General features: G+C 52.7%; 3 protein-coding genes across 3 annotated transcripts; 1 reads left to right on the forward strand and 2 right to left on the reverse strand.

Annotated features, from left to right (window-relative positions):
- Positions 1-5,704: 5,704 nt before the first annotated feature.
- On the reverse strand, positions 5,705-8,827 carry PV07_09912 (uncharacterized protein). Its single transcript, XM_016397207.1, has 2 exons — positions 6,332-8,827; positions 5,705-6,232 (listed from the first exon to the last, which is right to left on the reverse strand). Exons 1-2 carry the CDS (start codon positions 8,612-8,614, stop codon positions 6,086-6,088), a joined length of 2,430 nt encoding a protein of 809 aa, XP_016244398.1. The 5' UTR covers positions 8,615-8,827; the 3' UTR covers positions 5,705-6,085.
- Positions 8,828-9,054: 227 nt separating this feature from the next.
- Positions 9,055-12,316, forward strand: PV07_09913 (uncharacterized protein). Its single transcript, XM_016397208.1, has 2 exons — positions 9,055-10,056; positions 10,145-12,316. The coding sequence occupies exons 1-2, from the start codon at positions 9,440-9,442 to the stop codon at positions 11,952-11,954; spliced, it is 2,427 nt and encodes an 808-aa protein (XP_016244399.1). The 5' UTR covers positions 9,055-9,439; the 3' UTR covers positions 11,955-12,316.
- Positions 12,188-13,256, reverse strand: PV07_09914 (uncharacterized protein). The gene is made up of 3 exons (XM_016397209.1): positions 12,957-13,256; positions 12,696-12,867; positions 12,188-12,568 (listed from the first exon to the last, which is right to left on the reverse strand). Exons 1-3 carry the CDS (start codon positions 13,061-13,063, stop codon positions 12,506-12,508), a joined length of 342 nt encoding a protein of 113 aa, XP_016244400.1. The 5' UTR covers positions 13,064-13,256; the 3' UTR covers positions 12,188-12,505.
- Positions 13,257-13,331: the final 75 nt, after the last annotated feature.

Here is a 13,331-nt window from a genome sequence, read left to right on the forward strand (position 1 = left end):
CCGTACATGCAGGGGTAAAAACGTGTCGCCGAGAACGCTCAAATCTTTGAGACAGTACTTGTACAGGGTAGTCGATTGGTCCAAAAGCACATGGGGGATTAAAAGTGTTCAGAAACAAGTTGCCCGGTCGGAGTTCCGGAAAAGGGGATCGGCGTCGTAATGCGAGGCTCGAAGCGTGACCAGCCGTCGTGGTGGCGGCTCACGCGTGAAGACCGAGTGTCTGCGTCGACCGGCAAAAGAATTGAATATGTTTTGGCATATGCTGCCCGAAGCCCCTGGGGCAAAGTTGAGGTGATCTGACGGGGTGTTGTGGGTTCGTCAGGTCTTATTTTTGAGGAGGCTTAGGTTTGGGCACTCCTGTTGTGTCGTATCCACCACGGCCCATGTCACAAGGAGTTGAAGATGCTGACGTTGATGAGGAAGTCATTGTGTCTGTGTGCGCTGCGTGGGCGTTAGCTGAAATGTTGGCGGATGGAAGGGTCGAGGGAAAGTTCAGGGGGTAGGCGCCGGACGCAGGCTTATATAGCCAGGCAGCACGGGATTCTTTTTGGCTGACTCACAGAGTAATATGCGAAGTCCGTAGACTATCTTGCACCTGTCCAGTGAGGTGCCCCCGGGACAAGGATGTGATACAGAATTGGCTCGCTGACTGCTGGCCTGGGGAAGGTGGCCGTATGTAAACGATCTTTCTGTCAGGGGGCTTTTTTCGGTCGAGCCAAGGGAGGAATGCGAGATGAGGAAAGGAGATGCGCCGAGAATTTGAGTTTTGTGCGCGCTGTCAAAGAGAAAGTTCCAGCCCAGCGCAAATGTCTTGTTTAGATTGAGCGACAGATCTGAGATCAGGTTCGATCAGACAGGTAGCTGATTCCACGTCGTCGAGTCTCGGGTAGGAATTGATTGCGGGCAGATAGATTTGGTACACGGCCAGGTTGGTGTCTGATTTAGGGGGTGCGGGCGTTGTGATGTGTCGAATGTCAAATCTAGGAGGCAATTCGGTACAGGGCCAGGGCCACGATTTGCGTTGATGACAAGCGAAAGGCAATGCAAGACTATGAACAAGGCAAAGAACGTCGAGAACAGATGAGAAAGCGAAAGACGTGTAACATTTGTAGCCCGGACAAGGAAATGTGATAGTTATAGCAGAAAGGACGGGACAGGGAGACAAGCTGCAGCTACCCCTTATCCACCCCCATCTGGTCGGATGGATACTCAACGGATGCTACGTTAGTTGGAGAACTAAGCACTTCGGATACGCAGGGTTTGTTTGCAAGAGGCTTTTCTTCTTGGGACCCGGGGAGCCACAAGGCTTCAAGGTGCTCCAAGGGCTCCAGGCTGGATGGACGGGTGGTGGGGCCTACGCCGAAGCCTAGGGGCCTAGTCTGCCGCGGGAGCCCTTGAGGTGCTTCCCAACCTTGGAAGGGTTCCAGCAGCAGCACCAGGGGAGGGGGGGGGGTGTTTCCATTTCTCGAGTCGCAAGCTGACCGAGTCTGAGGAGCTGGAGCGGGCCTAGTCTTTCTGTAGGGGGAATTGTCGTTATCTCAGCGAGACCCAAAGTACCAGACACCAGGCAGACGGGAGTCGAGGATGCGCCATCCGTAGCTGGGTACGCATTGACACTAAAAGCTCGAGTCAACGAGGAGGCAGGATTCGGGACAAATGATTGTTGCGATGGCTTGATTGCCTCGACGTTTCCACTGCCATGAATCGCCATTCTAAAACAACGATGCATCGCATGCACTGGCCTGCCCTTGGTCCCCGATCGTAGTGTACTGCGCACGGTGCAGCCGGCCCAACTCCCAGCACACCAGTTTTGACTTTTTTATTTATTCTTTTTTGTTTTGTTCCCCGTGGACGGGAGCATCTACTCGTCATGACGCATCCAGTTGTCTTCCGAAGTGGGGATCCGTAGTTGGCATTGGACGATGGACCAGCAAACAAGGACCTGTTGACAGGAGTGACTGTCCAGCAAGGGGTGGCCTAGACTTGAGAGAATTGTATCTAGGGAGCAAACTCGTCCGAGAACCCGTACATGCTGCCGTAGCCAAGGAGAGAACTTGAGTGACAGGCCAGTGACAGTGACATGGACCTGTTATGGAAGCTGAGCCGCCGACAGCAAAGAGACTTTGACGCGAGGAGGCGAGGAGACGGGGGATCGGAGGATGCCTGCAACTAAACAATGGCCTAAATTCTAAGGCAAGGGCAAAGCGCGTGGATCAGAAGCAAGCGTGATGGAAGCATGCCAAACAACTAAACGAGGAGGCTAGAAACAACTGGAGAATGATTGACTGCCCGGATGCGCAATGAGCCCACACCGCTGGGGCTTGGTCGATTGATTTGCCAACACGAGAAGAAATGTGAGCCAGTGGCAGGGATTGACTCATTGACTTTAGCCAGGCAAGAGCTGGGCCAGTTTGGAGGCAGGTATGACATGACCCTTCAGCTCGATCACATAGGGAGAGATTGGAAACGGAAAAGCAACCCTCAGCAAAACGAAATCACTCGACAAGTACCCAGTAGGAGCGCAATGGGAAAGGGAAAGCAAAACAAAAAAAAAATTATGGTCAGGACGCGCAGGGGCAAGGGCCCCTGCTTAATCGATACCTAAGATATCGCGTCGGCCCCGGTGGTGCTAGGGCACCAGGGGAACCGCCAGGGCGCCTTTAGTGTATCGATGGCTCCCCATGGCTTGCATTGGCGGGTGCCAGTCGCCCGGCACCCTCAGTTCGAGAATCATGCCCACCTGCGCCCTTGGCAACTCCCACTGGCCCCACGCTGCCGTGCCATAGTGCGCCGGCGTACACCCGGTACCTGCAGAAGCGTCGATCAGAGTTGATGCCTCCTTTCACTTTCACCTCGCCCTCCATACCCACCACTGCAATCCACTCACGCGCACACAGACACACACACACACACACACACACACCCCTCCAACCTTTTCTCCCAATCTGTCCAAATTGTCCCTCTCCCGAACCTCCTACTGGATCTGGTGTGTTGCTTTCCCTTTCTGATGGGTCATTGGCATCTGACATATTGACGCCCTCTTGTCACGCCCGCAGCCTCCATCGAACAACAGAGTTTTCCAGATGTACCAGTAAGATCGCTCCCAGAACAATAGCTTTTCGGAACTGCGATGATACGATTGCATCTCATCGTGGGGACAGTGCTACAGGTATGTACGGAGTACAGGTGCTCCGCACCCACTGCACTGGCTGATTTGCGTCGAGTCAGCGGCTACAAGACTCCGTACGGAGTACCTTCTTGCTGGTCACCTTCGTATAGCCACCCTCCACATATCCAGCGATGCACTCGGACCTGGCGGCCCGCCGTAGCGACCTCCATCCCAGCATCCCACAAATTTAAGAAGGGGCCCGCACAAATGGCACGGTTACTGTTAATCATTTTCCCTTTCTCCGGCAAGCGTTGTGCTCGTTGCTTCAGCCTGATTGACACCCTGTGGGCTTTCTCATGCAGCTAGAATGCAGCTAGAAACACGGCAGATTTTGGTGGATTGCTTCCGCCCGCTAGACCCGGACGCAAAATGACAAGTCGAGTTCACCGCTTCATGGCTGAAACTCGAAAGGCTGCGAGATGGAGAACATCGCAATCCGGTCTCTCGAGCAACAGACTGCTGTTCGAAAGCGCAGGAGACAAAATATTGCTGCTCCGGCGGTGTTGCTGATTAGCCACGCAAACTACGAACATCTGCCGTTCGGCGGCAAAGCTGCGTCGACAACACTCGGGGTACCTCGGATGGATCGAGTCGAAACACCTCTCCGGCCGTCGATCTAAAACGTCGAGGCAACAATAGTAACAATAATACCAAAGGGCCACAGCTCAATAATCCGAGGATGTGTCGCACGATTCGTCGACAAGACCTTCTGTGACACGTTTCGCATCCTATTATCTGTCCTTCACCTCCGCAACCTCAAGCCATCACACCTAGAGCATGGCTCGCAGCGTTTGCATTCCACCCCGATTGGCTTCATGTGCTGGGAGCAGAAAGATAGCCCCATCCCTTTCGACAGACCCAGTCAACCATGTGGCGGTGGGAAGTTGCCGGCTGGTGTGGTCGGGCCGCCGTTAAAGTCAAATTACGCCACATGCAGAGCTCCTCCGTGCCTACGCAAAATTATTCTCCAAAGGTATGAGGGAGTTGAATTATTGCATGCCAGCACCCAGATAAGACGCCGTGCTTTCTTTTCGGCTGAGAGAATTACAGTGATCTTCACCCGACAAAGGCGGACATTCACGACCGCAACTCGCATACACAATGACCTCGGCATTAAAATGGTGGCCCCCTTGAAATTGAGATCGCATTCGACTTGGAAAAGGGCTAAAAGAAGTAGACCATCCCAGCGGAACCCAAACCGGAAAATAGGCTGGAGGGAGGGATTGTCAATGAACTTCTCCCTTGGCAAGCCTCGGGGAAGTCATCTTAGGTCGACCGTCGTCGCCCATGTGTCGTCCTAGCTCGGCTCCCTCCAATTCCACCATCTTGGTCTCGGAAATTATCTTGTCAGCCTTGCGCATTGGGTATAGTCCCTGAAGCCCTGTACTTGTGCCTCCAGCGCCCACTTGCCGCGGGTCCGCAATGATCCCACCTTCCTGTTGATTGTCGATTGGCGTTCCATGATCAGTTTGAAGGGTCCAGTAGTTATCAACTTGTCGTGCCGAGACATCGTCGCAAGGACGACTACCTGGAGACCAGCTCCTTTACCATCCTCTCCATCAGAAGGGTCAGGCTAAGACGCCTTCCCAAGCTTCCGAGAAGGCTTCACATGACCGGGTCTTGACCAAGCCGCCGGGTCGCAATGGTCCACGCCTGCACAGTGGAGGCATTGTGAAACAGCATCAATATTCGGTTTCGATCATTCGTCTGATCTGTCTAGTGCCGGTTTCGGAAAGCACACAACGTCTCCATTCGCTCTGTCTGTTGAGTAACCATCTAGTCATTGGTTACGATGAAGGTAATTTGGAATGCCCAATGTACCCGCTGGGTGCCTGACAGCATTAAATCTGCGGCCAAAGTACTCACTGGTGACTTTTGACACTTCTGGATGAGGTTCGTTGGGAATGGCACTCAACAGATTTTGCAGTCCTGCTCTTTCTTGCCTTACCCGAGACAAAGCTGACTAGCTTAAATCGAAAGTGCAACTGCACCGACTGCTTGCATAGAATTTGCCTCATCGACGTCTATCCATCGACGTTACGCCGGCAAGGTGATCCACGAACGGACCCGATCGCGGACTGAGAGGCGGGCTATTGACCAGAGGTTTTCACCGATTGAGCCCTATCTGACTGCTCAATACCAACTCGACCGACGATATCTCCCACCAAGATATGCTCAGCCCGAACGTCTGTTGCTTCAGGACACGGGAAACAAACACAGAGGTTCCACGCCAACTCAGGGGCCTTCGTCGTCGATGATAACCACTACCCCGATCTTCTCACGACACACTGAACGTTCAAAAAGAGGAGCGAGGAGGAAAAGACTGTTCCTACGTCTAGAGCCCAGGACCTCAACTGGTGCATGGGTGGAATCTTCCCACACGTCCCCGATGGAAGCGCGAAGCCCCAGCAAACCCTTCCTTTCCACTATGAGCTTGCTCTTCTGCTCACGTAGAATGAGGAAGAGCATGATCTTGATATGATGGCACTGGTGAACGAGACATCACCGTCACTTGTCCCAAGATCACGTAGAAGACCCCATCTCCATACCTCCATAGGTGTCTTGATGCAATGACTTCGCCCCCTTCGATTGGGGAGCAAGGCACTACTGAAATGCGAACACCTGCTCTTACTATACAGTCACGGGATGATATGCATGAATAGAGTTGATGTTGGCGTCGGTGTTGGTAATGGACCTATCACCACTATGAACATGCCGATCGTGCAGAATCTCACACCCGGATGTTGTGGCCAGCTAATAGCTACCACAAGTGATGGTGTCTTTGCAGCCAGCAAGTCTCGTTGCCAATACAGACAGCGGTAGCTCCGGAGAGTGCTTGAATAGTAACATGATGCCTCTCATGGTGCTTGCGTATTCATCTCTCAAGACTTCGTTCATCCCACCTCCAGGCGATATTCACTTGATCCCCCTTCCCACAAGCCCGTTAGTCGTTTCGCCCTTGTGATATTTCTTCCTGTCACCAGGACAGTACCATTTCACGGTACGGGGAGGCAATTCCACCAGAGATACACATTCCATGTGGAACCATTGACCGTAGTCACACTAGACAGACAGCACAAGTCAGCTAGGCCCTCAAAGATGGGAAATCAAACAGCGCAAAAAGGGAGCGCAGGATTTGTTGGGGCAAGGAATTAAACATGCCTTCTCGTCCATCTCACAGCATATCATCTCCCCCCAACTGACATCGCCACAGAGACAATATCGCTCCTCGTCTGGATCCACAATTTCTTGCCTTCCATCAACGTCGATCCTGATCTGGGGTATCTGCGCTGTGGACGACGTCTTCTTGGCCGGCTTGGTCTTGCGCTTGCTCACGCTGACAGCAGCGCCTCCATCTTGACTCGACTGCGTCACCATCCCCGGCGCGTCTCTTTTGCTACGGTGGCTCGCTGCTGTGGGAACTGTGGCGATCGCTTTCGGACTCGGTCCTTGTGCTTCTTTTTCGGCGGGTGTCTTCTGCCCTCCTGCGAGAGAAGGTGTCATGGATGCCCGTCGGCTAGATCTTGCAGCAGACAACTGAGGCTCCACAGAAGCGGCGCCGGAGCGTCGTGAGGGAGGTCGAGAGGATGTTGCTGTTGATGCTGGCGGCGTACCCTCTGGTTTTGGTGCGACTGAGCTGCGCTGGACACTGGCAGCACGGGTCGTCGGTGCAGGGGTTGGTGTCTTGCTTGCACTCGCAGAAGCTACTCCCGGGGTTGGAGCTGCAACCGCAGCAGCCACATTGAGTTTCAGTGGAATTTTGATGGATCCTGTACTGATGGAAGGAGGAGGTTCGCTGCTCGTAGCGGCAGGGGATGTAGGAGCTGCGACTGGGATGGGACTGGCCGCAAGAGGCGACGGCTTAGGCGCAATCTTTTGCTTTTTCCTTGCCGCTTCTGGCTCTGCTGACGGGGAGACCGATGAGGTTGGCGTGTCCTCTGCTTTTCGCTTCTTGGACGTCTTTTCTGTACCCTTTTTCCCTGTCGTAGTTGGCCGGTTAGCGATCGGGGTACTGGCACTTCGGCTTAGCGACGCAAGGGCTGAGGTGAATGGAGTTGTGAACAGAGTGCGAAACTTGGAGCCAATATCTCCTAGTCTTCGGGCGGCAAGTTCAGCCTCTTGGGCTGCGAGTGCTGCTTGCGACCGCGCAGGATCAGGCTTCTTCTCTTTCTTTTCATTTTTCTTTGATGATTTGCTTTTTGGGGCAGGCGTCCCACTGGCGGCAGCGGTGGTGGCAGCGGTGGTGGCAACGGTAGCGGCAGCGGCAGACTCTTCAGACTTCTCCAGAGCCTCGGGCTCTGGCGCTGGCGCTGGCGCTGGGACGTCCACCTCCTCAACCTTTCCCACTGTCTCCGACGTGTCTGGCTTTTCCACGCTTTCAACTTGATCAAGATTTTCCGGCTTGTCAGGCCTCTCAGCTTTCGGGGTCAATTTTTCGATGCTATCGATGTCGATGAACCTGGTCCCATTCGCCTGGGCTTCTGCCTTTGCCCGGTAGTAATTGTCCCAACCTCTGCCACGGTCTGCCAATTCGCGTCTGATCATAACATCGCTAGGCTCCCAAGCATGGTTTTTCTTCATCTTCTTCCGAAGCTTGTACATCTCGAACTCAGTCAGGTGCGTCCACGGTCTCCACTTGCTTCCGATCTCAGCATCTTCAGGCGGAGGGGTTGGCTTGTGGTAAGGCTCAGTTGCTTCTCGAGATTCACGAGTCTTTTCGTCAAGTGGCGGAGGTCTTTGTTTCGAGTTCTTTGGTGGTGCCGATGGCTTAGGTTGTTTGAGCTTGAGAACTGGGCGTGGAGGTGAAGGTGGTGGAGATTCCCAATCCGAGACTTCAGTACTTGCGATGGGGGAGTCGGGATCGAACGGTGGCATGACATCTCCGGGGACAGTGACACGGCGGCCACGGGGTCTTTTGAGGATTGCAGAGGCGACGGCATTGCCACGAGGGGGGTGTAGGGTCAGTCTCGTCGACGCACCAGCATCAATCTTTCTTCCGCTCCGAGACCGCTTGACCTGCGTGGAGGGTGTTGGCTGAGGAGTTGGATCCCGCGATGGAGGCTTTGGTATGGCATTCAATTTGGCGATGATGCTTTTCAATCTGTTCTGATGTCGATCCACGACGTCGAACATACGACAGGCTTCTGCATACGCAGATTCCCGAGCGTTCAGGGCTTGATCCAGACTCGTGGATATTTGACCGCGGAGTTCTTGGGCATTCGGGCGGGAGGGAGGCGCAAGGTTTGGGAGAGAGCCATAGAGCTTGGTGAGGTTATGGAGCACTAGAGAATTGTTTAGATAAGTGTCATCGAGGCCGCGGATGAGGGTCAGAGAGCGAATGAGATCGGAAGGGAGATATTCAGTATAGTCGAGGAAATCCGTCACGGCAGCCTGCGCGTCAGGGTCGACAGCGCGGTCGCTAGCGATCTCTGCCATCGTCGGCATCGAGGCCAGGTGAACTGCTATTGTAGCCGGCGCATCGGAGGGACAATCAGGACCAGAAGCGATAACGATGGGTACAGAGTAGATCGGCAGGTTCTTTGCTGAAGGTCCAAGGTAGGAGTCGCAACGTCAATTCATGTCTCGGAGAATGATTCGTTTTTGCGGTGAAACCGTGAGAGATACGGGCGGCTTCTTTCCTGTGTCGTTGGTGCAGGTGTACATCCCACCAAAGACTTGCCGCAGTCGAACGCGTATGTCAAGTTGTATCGCCATCGCGGCGAAGGCGGTGAAAGGCGGCAATATTTTGATAGAGTCACGTGGATAGCCAGAATGGAAACAGTCCCGACCTCCGCCTTGAGAATGCAGTTCAGCCTCGTTGTCAATCGGAACGGCACCAAGCACATCTTCACTTAATTCTTCCCTTTACTTCAGGAATCGAACGACAGTAGAAAAGCAGCGGGGATAACAAGCCTGCGAAGCGCAACAAAGCTGAAATGAACCCCTTCCGTCTTTCACAAGGTTTCAAGACAGACTGTCACGAGTCTTTCATGGTTTGATGTCTCTCAGTCCTCACTTCAACTTCTCTATCTTCTTGCGTTTTCGTAAAGTTGCCATCTATCTGTCTGCTTGCATGCCTTCTTCCTGTGCCATGCTTCATGCTACAGAATAAAGGCTAGAACCACAGAAGCCAACACCACTCCTTACTGCTAATCCAACTCTGTCCACCACTCTTTCCCCCATCCACACTACTAGGACACCGCTTTATCTCTGCAGTTCCTTGTGTTTGAACATTACGCACCATTGAACTGCAAGAGAGGTTGAGGCAAGATGGCCAGCACTACCCCTCAAGATCGATTGAACAAATTGTTCTCCAACCAAGCGCTTCCACCTGCTCCAACTCTTGGTCAACCTCACTTCTCCGAAAAAGAGCTCGAACTAAGAGAAGCGAGAGACCAACAGTATGGGAAGGTCCCTGCAACTGTTCAATATCCAAGAGAGGCCAATGCGGCAAAAAAACAACAACCGCAAAGAGATATCCTCATTCTTACCAGCTCCGACGACGACGACGATTATGTCTCCGCCTTCAAGCAGAAGCCTTCCATGAAATCCGCTCCGAAGAAATCACAGCCAAAACCAAGCGCCAGACGTGCACCCAATGGAAGTGAAAGTTCCAAGGATGCTGTTCTCGACTCCAATGAGCCTCTTCGGTACTTCGCGAAGGGGAAGGTCTCCAAGCGCATATCTTCGAGGCCCGTGATGGAATATTCTGGCTCTGACAACGATGAGCTTCCGAAAAAAGACAAGAGAGGGAATCCGGTCGCAGGACATTTCTGTCAATTCATCCTTGCTGCAAAATTCCCATACAAATACATGAACGATGTCAATGATCGCGTCTCGCGCCACTTTTTTGCGGGCAATAAATTCTACAACCGGACCTGGGATATGTAAGTTTTGACCTGTTGGCGATCCCGCCAATTCCCTGGTAAAAACAAAACACATTGATCGCGGGTTTGTTGCTAACGCTTGAGCTAGCCACTACCTGCATCCTCCACTAAGCTTGAGCGCGAAACCGATCATCCTCGTTCCACATGCACAGGTTCAGGAACTCATTACGGAAATTGGCCAGGCCTTCAAAATCCCGGTGTCAGTACCACCATTCCCGTTTACTCTCACATTTTACGAGGACGGGACCCCCAAACCTCAATGTTTGGGCGTGTCATGCTCCAAGGAAGAAGCCCAAGAGATACAGAACAACGTTCCTGGCGTTCCCCCTGACCACGGTGAATGCCCAGATGATGCCTCAAATGAAACCAAACAGCTCTTTGAAGACTTCAAGCACAAGTGCCAATCTGCCATCGTGGCGGTGGGCAAGAGCAAAGGCGGACGAGGCAAAAAGAAGGGAGCAGATGACCGTTTGATTGCAATAAGAGATTGGTATGTGCAGTTGAGAAGAGCTCAGCGCTACATGGGCTTGCGTCAGAAGACTGGCCAGATTCAATACCCAGACCCAAGCTTGCCATGGGATGCACAGGAGCAATTCCGCCTGCAACAGCTGAAGAGCGCCCATTTTATTTTGGATCCGCTCGACCTCAGTGCTCCAGCTCCATACCCTTTTGAAGCAGAAACAGTTATCATTGCGGTTGATATCGAGGCATATGAAAGAGCACACAACCTGATCACAGAGATTGGTATCAGCACTCTGGACACACTCGACCTTGTCAACATGCCTCCAGGTCCAAACGGTAAGAATTGGACGGACCAAATCCGTTCTCGACACTTCAGAATCAGTGGGAGAGAGCATCTAGTCAACAAAGATTTCTGCATTGGAGATCCGACTTCATTCCAATTTGGCAAGTCAGAATGGGTCGACCTCAAAGATTCCGGAACCAAAGTGGACAGCTGCTTTGAGTGGCCTTTCTCTGTGGATTACAAACACCCTAGCCTGGTAGATCCCTGGAGCGTCGAGCCAGCAAACCCCGTAAAAGAGAACGACGTCTGCGAAACAACTTCTAGCGATTTTGGAGGGGTCAGCACGGGCCCGACTAACGCTGAACAAGAGGCTGCGAACAGAGCAGCTGTTACCAGCGTATTGTATGGTATTGGTGATCAGGAAGCCATCAAACATGCTGTCACACTTGCCAAAACAAAAGGGCCAGGCCCAGAAGCTCTGCAGCGTGGACCAAAGGAGCGTAAAATTATTCTGGTCGGGCACGATATTGCGAATGAGCTCGCGTACTTAAAAGATCTCGGATCCAAAATCTTCACACCCTCTCGAGCCACCTATCCCATTGCCGCCATGGATATTATGGCCAATGGAGAAGACTGTTCCCAAACATTGGCCTCCATCATCGATGCACTTGACACGGCACCATTGTATCGGATACTGAAGGAAGAGACCCAGAACCGTAACCTTGCTTCGGTTTTGGGAGACTTAGGCCTTCCATGCTACTTCCCTCACAACGGCGGGAATGACGCACGATATACACTGGAAGCGCTGGTAGCAATGCTGATCAAGGCACGATTGAATCACGATAAGGAGCAGAAGAAAGATGAAGAAGCAGAAAGATGGCACAAATCGGTGCGGAACGACAGTTGTAATCAAGGCCTGGCTGCGAATGACGACCCTTCGGCTACGTCTGGCAACTCAGGACAGCCATACACTCCAGACGGTGGCCAGCGGAAGACAGAAAATCTCGATGCTTTTAAGGCTGCCACCCTGGCTTCTTCAGGGTCTGGAGTATCCCCTCGACGCCAGAGAGACGAGGATATTGTTACTGTTGTGGAAAGATTGAAGTTGGACCCGACCATCGATGAGGAATACCCAAAGCTTCGCTTCCACTAGGTACTGGGTGGCAACTGATGAAGCTGTCATGTGGCCACAGCCTTGGAGGCTAGATGCATTGCTTGACTCAGCTCTCCTTTCATTCTTTCGGGCTTTTTGATGGATCTGGAATGCGCGGAGATTCAACGATGGGGGGATGGCGGACTCTCATCATGAAGCTATTTTTCCGCGTTACGAAGGTCACCATTACAACTGGACTTGCGAATTATCAGGACGGCACAAAATCAGCAGAGCTGAACGGCGCCGTTAGTGGGATCGAAGGGACCTGAAGGCCCGCTCTATTTTATTGCTCTAGGGGATTGTTCAGCGACGTCAGCTTCATCGCAAACCCGGATCGTGCTGTACCAACAGAGAAGACCTAGGTACATTCCTTTTCAAGAGCTCGAATAGTTCCGTTTGAAGAACTTGAACCTCAACCTTCACTCCAGCTGGTATATGGTCCTTCTTACTCACACTCCTCTTATTCTAAAGTATGTAGCGCAGAGAGAACGCCGTCACATGCCATGAAATGCCCCGGATCCAAATGCCTGCAAAATATTTGTACAGCTAGCTCACCAACTGGCCTTCTTGACGCCCGGTATGGTCCCTTCGAGCGCATTCATGCGGAATTGGAACTGCGGGAACATGGAATAGTTAGCCCTGATGTCTATGTCCTTTCCAGCCCGCCATTTTATCTTATATGCCCAAGGGGCAAGTCTTCCCACCTCCGACTTGGCCTCGGGAGACATTTCGGGGACTTACCCTGCCCATCCTGAACTTCCTCAGCACACTCCGGGCCACACCTCCCATTATACACCTGTTCTTTATCTGTGTCGGCCTGGTGTAGCAGTGCATGTGTCTCAGCTCGAATTGCGCCTTTGTTCGCACCCAGTCTGGGAGTGATGTGTTCCGAACGAGGTAGCGGAGTGCTTGCCTAGAATACTCGGTTGCTTGTTAGATGAAACGGGATTGTGGATTGCCTGGAGGTAGAAATGACTAAAGGGTGGGTGAGGAGATGGGTACCTCTGCGGTTCAAATTGCTCAAAGGTCTTGCGCTTTGTGTGGTCGCGGATGATCTTGGAGTTGATGAAGCAACCTAGGTCGAGTTTCTTTGCGCGAAACTGCGCCATCGCTGAAGAAGGTTTGGATCAACCGTCGAGTCTAGGTGCGCAGTTTAGAAGACTTTATGCGCGCAAGATCCAACGGTCACCGAGAACTGGGTTGCTAGAGTTAAGAGGGTTCGTTCACCTTCGCATTGGAGTTGGAAGAGTCTGCGCAGCTGCGGCGTGTCCTTGGCCTGATTGGCGGATTCGGGGGGTCACGGGTTCGCACACAAAGGGCATTTTCTTTCAAATGACAGTCACAAATCTCTCTCGAACTCCGATGGGATTGACACTG

The sequence above is a fragment of the Cladophialophora immunda genome (genome assembly GCF_000835495.1).
Source record: "Cladophialophora immunda strain CBS 83496 unplaced genomic scaffold supercont1.6, whole genome shotgun sequence".
Lineage (NCBI taxonomy): Eukaryota > Fungi > Ascomycota > Eurotiomycetes > Chaetothyriales > Herpotrichiellaceae > Cladophialophora > Cladophialophora immunda.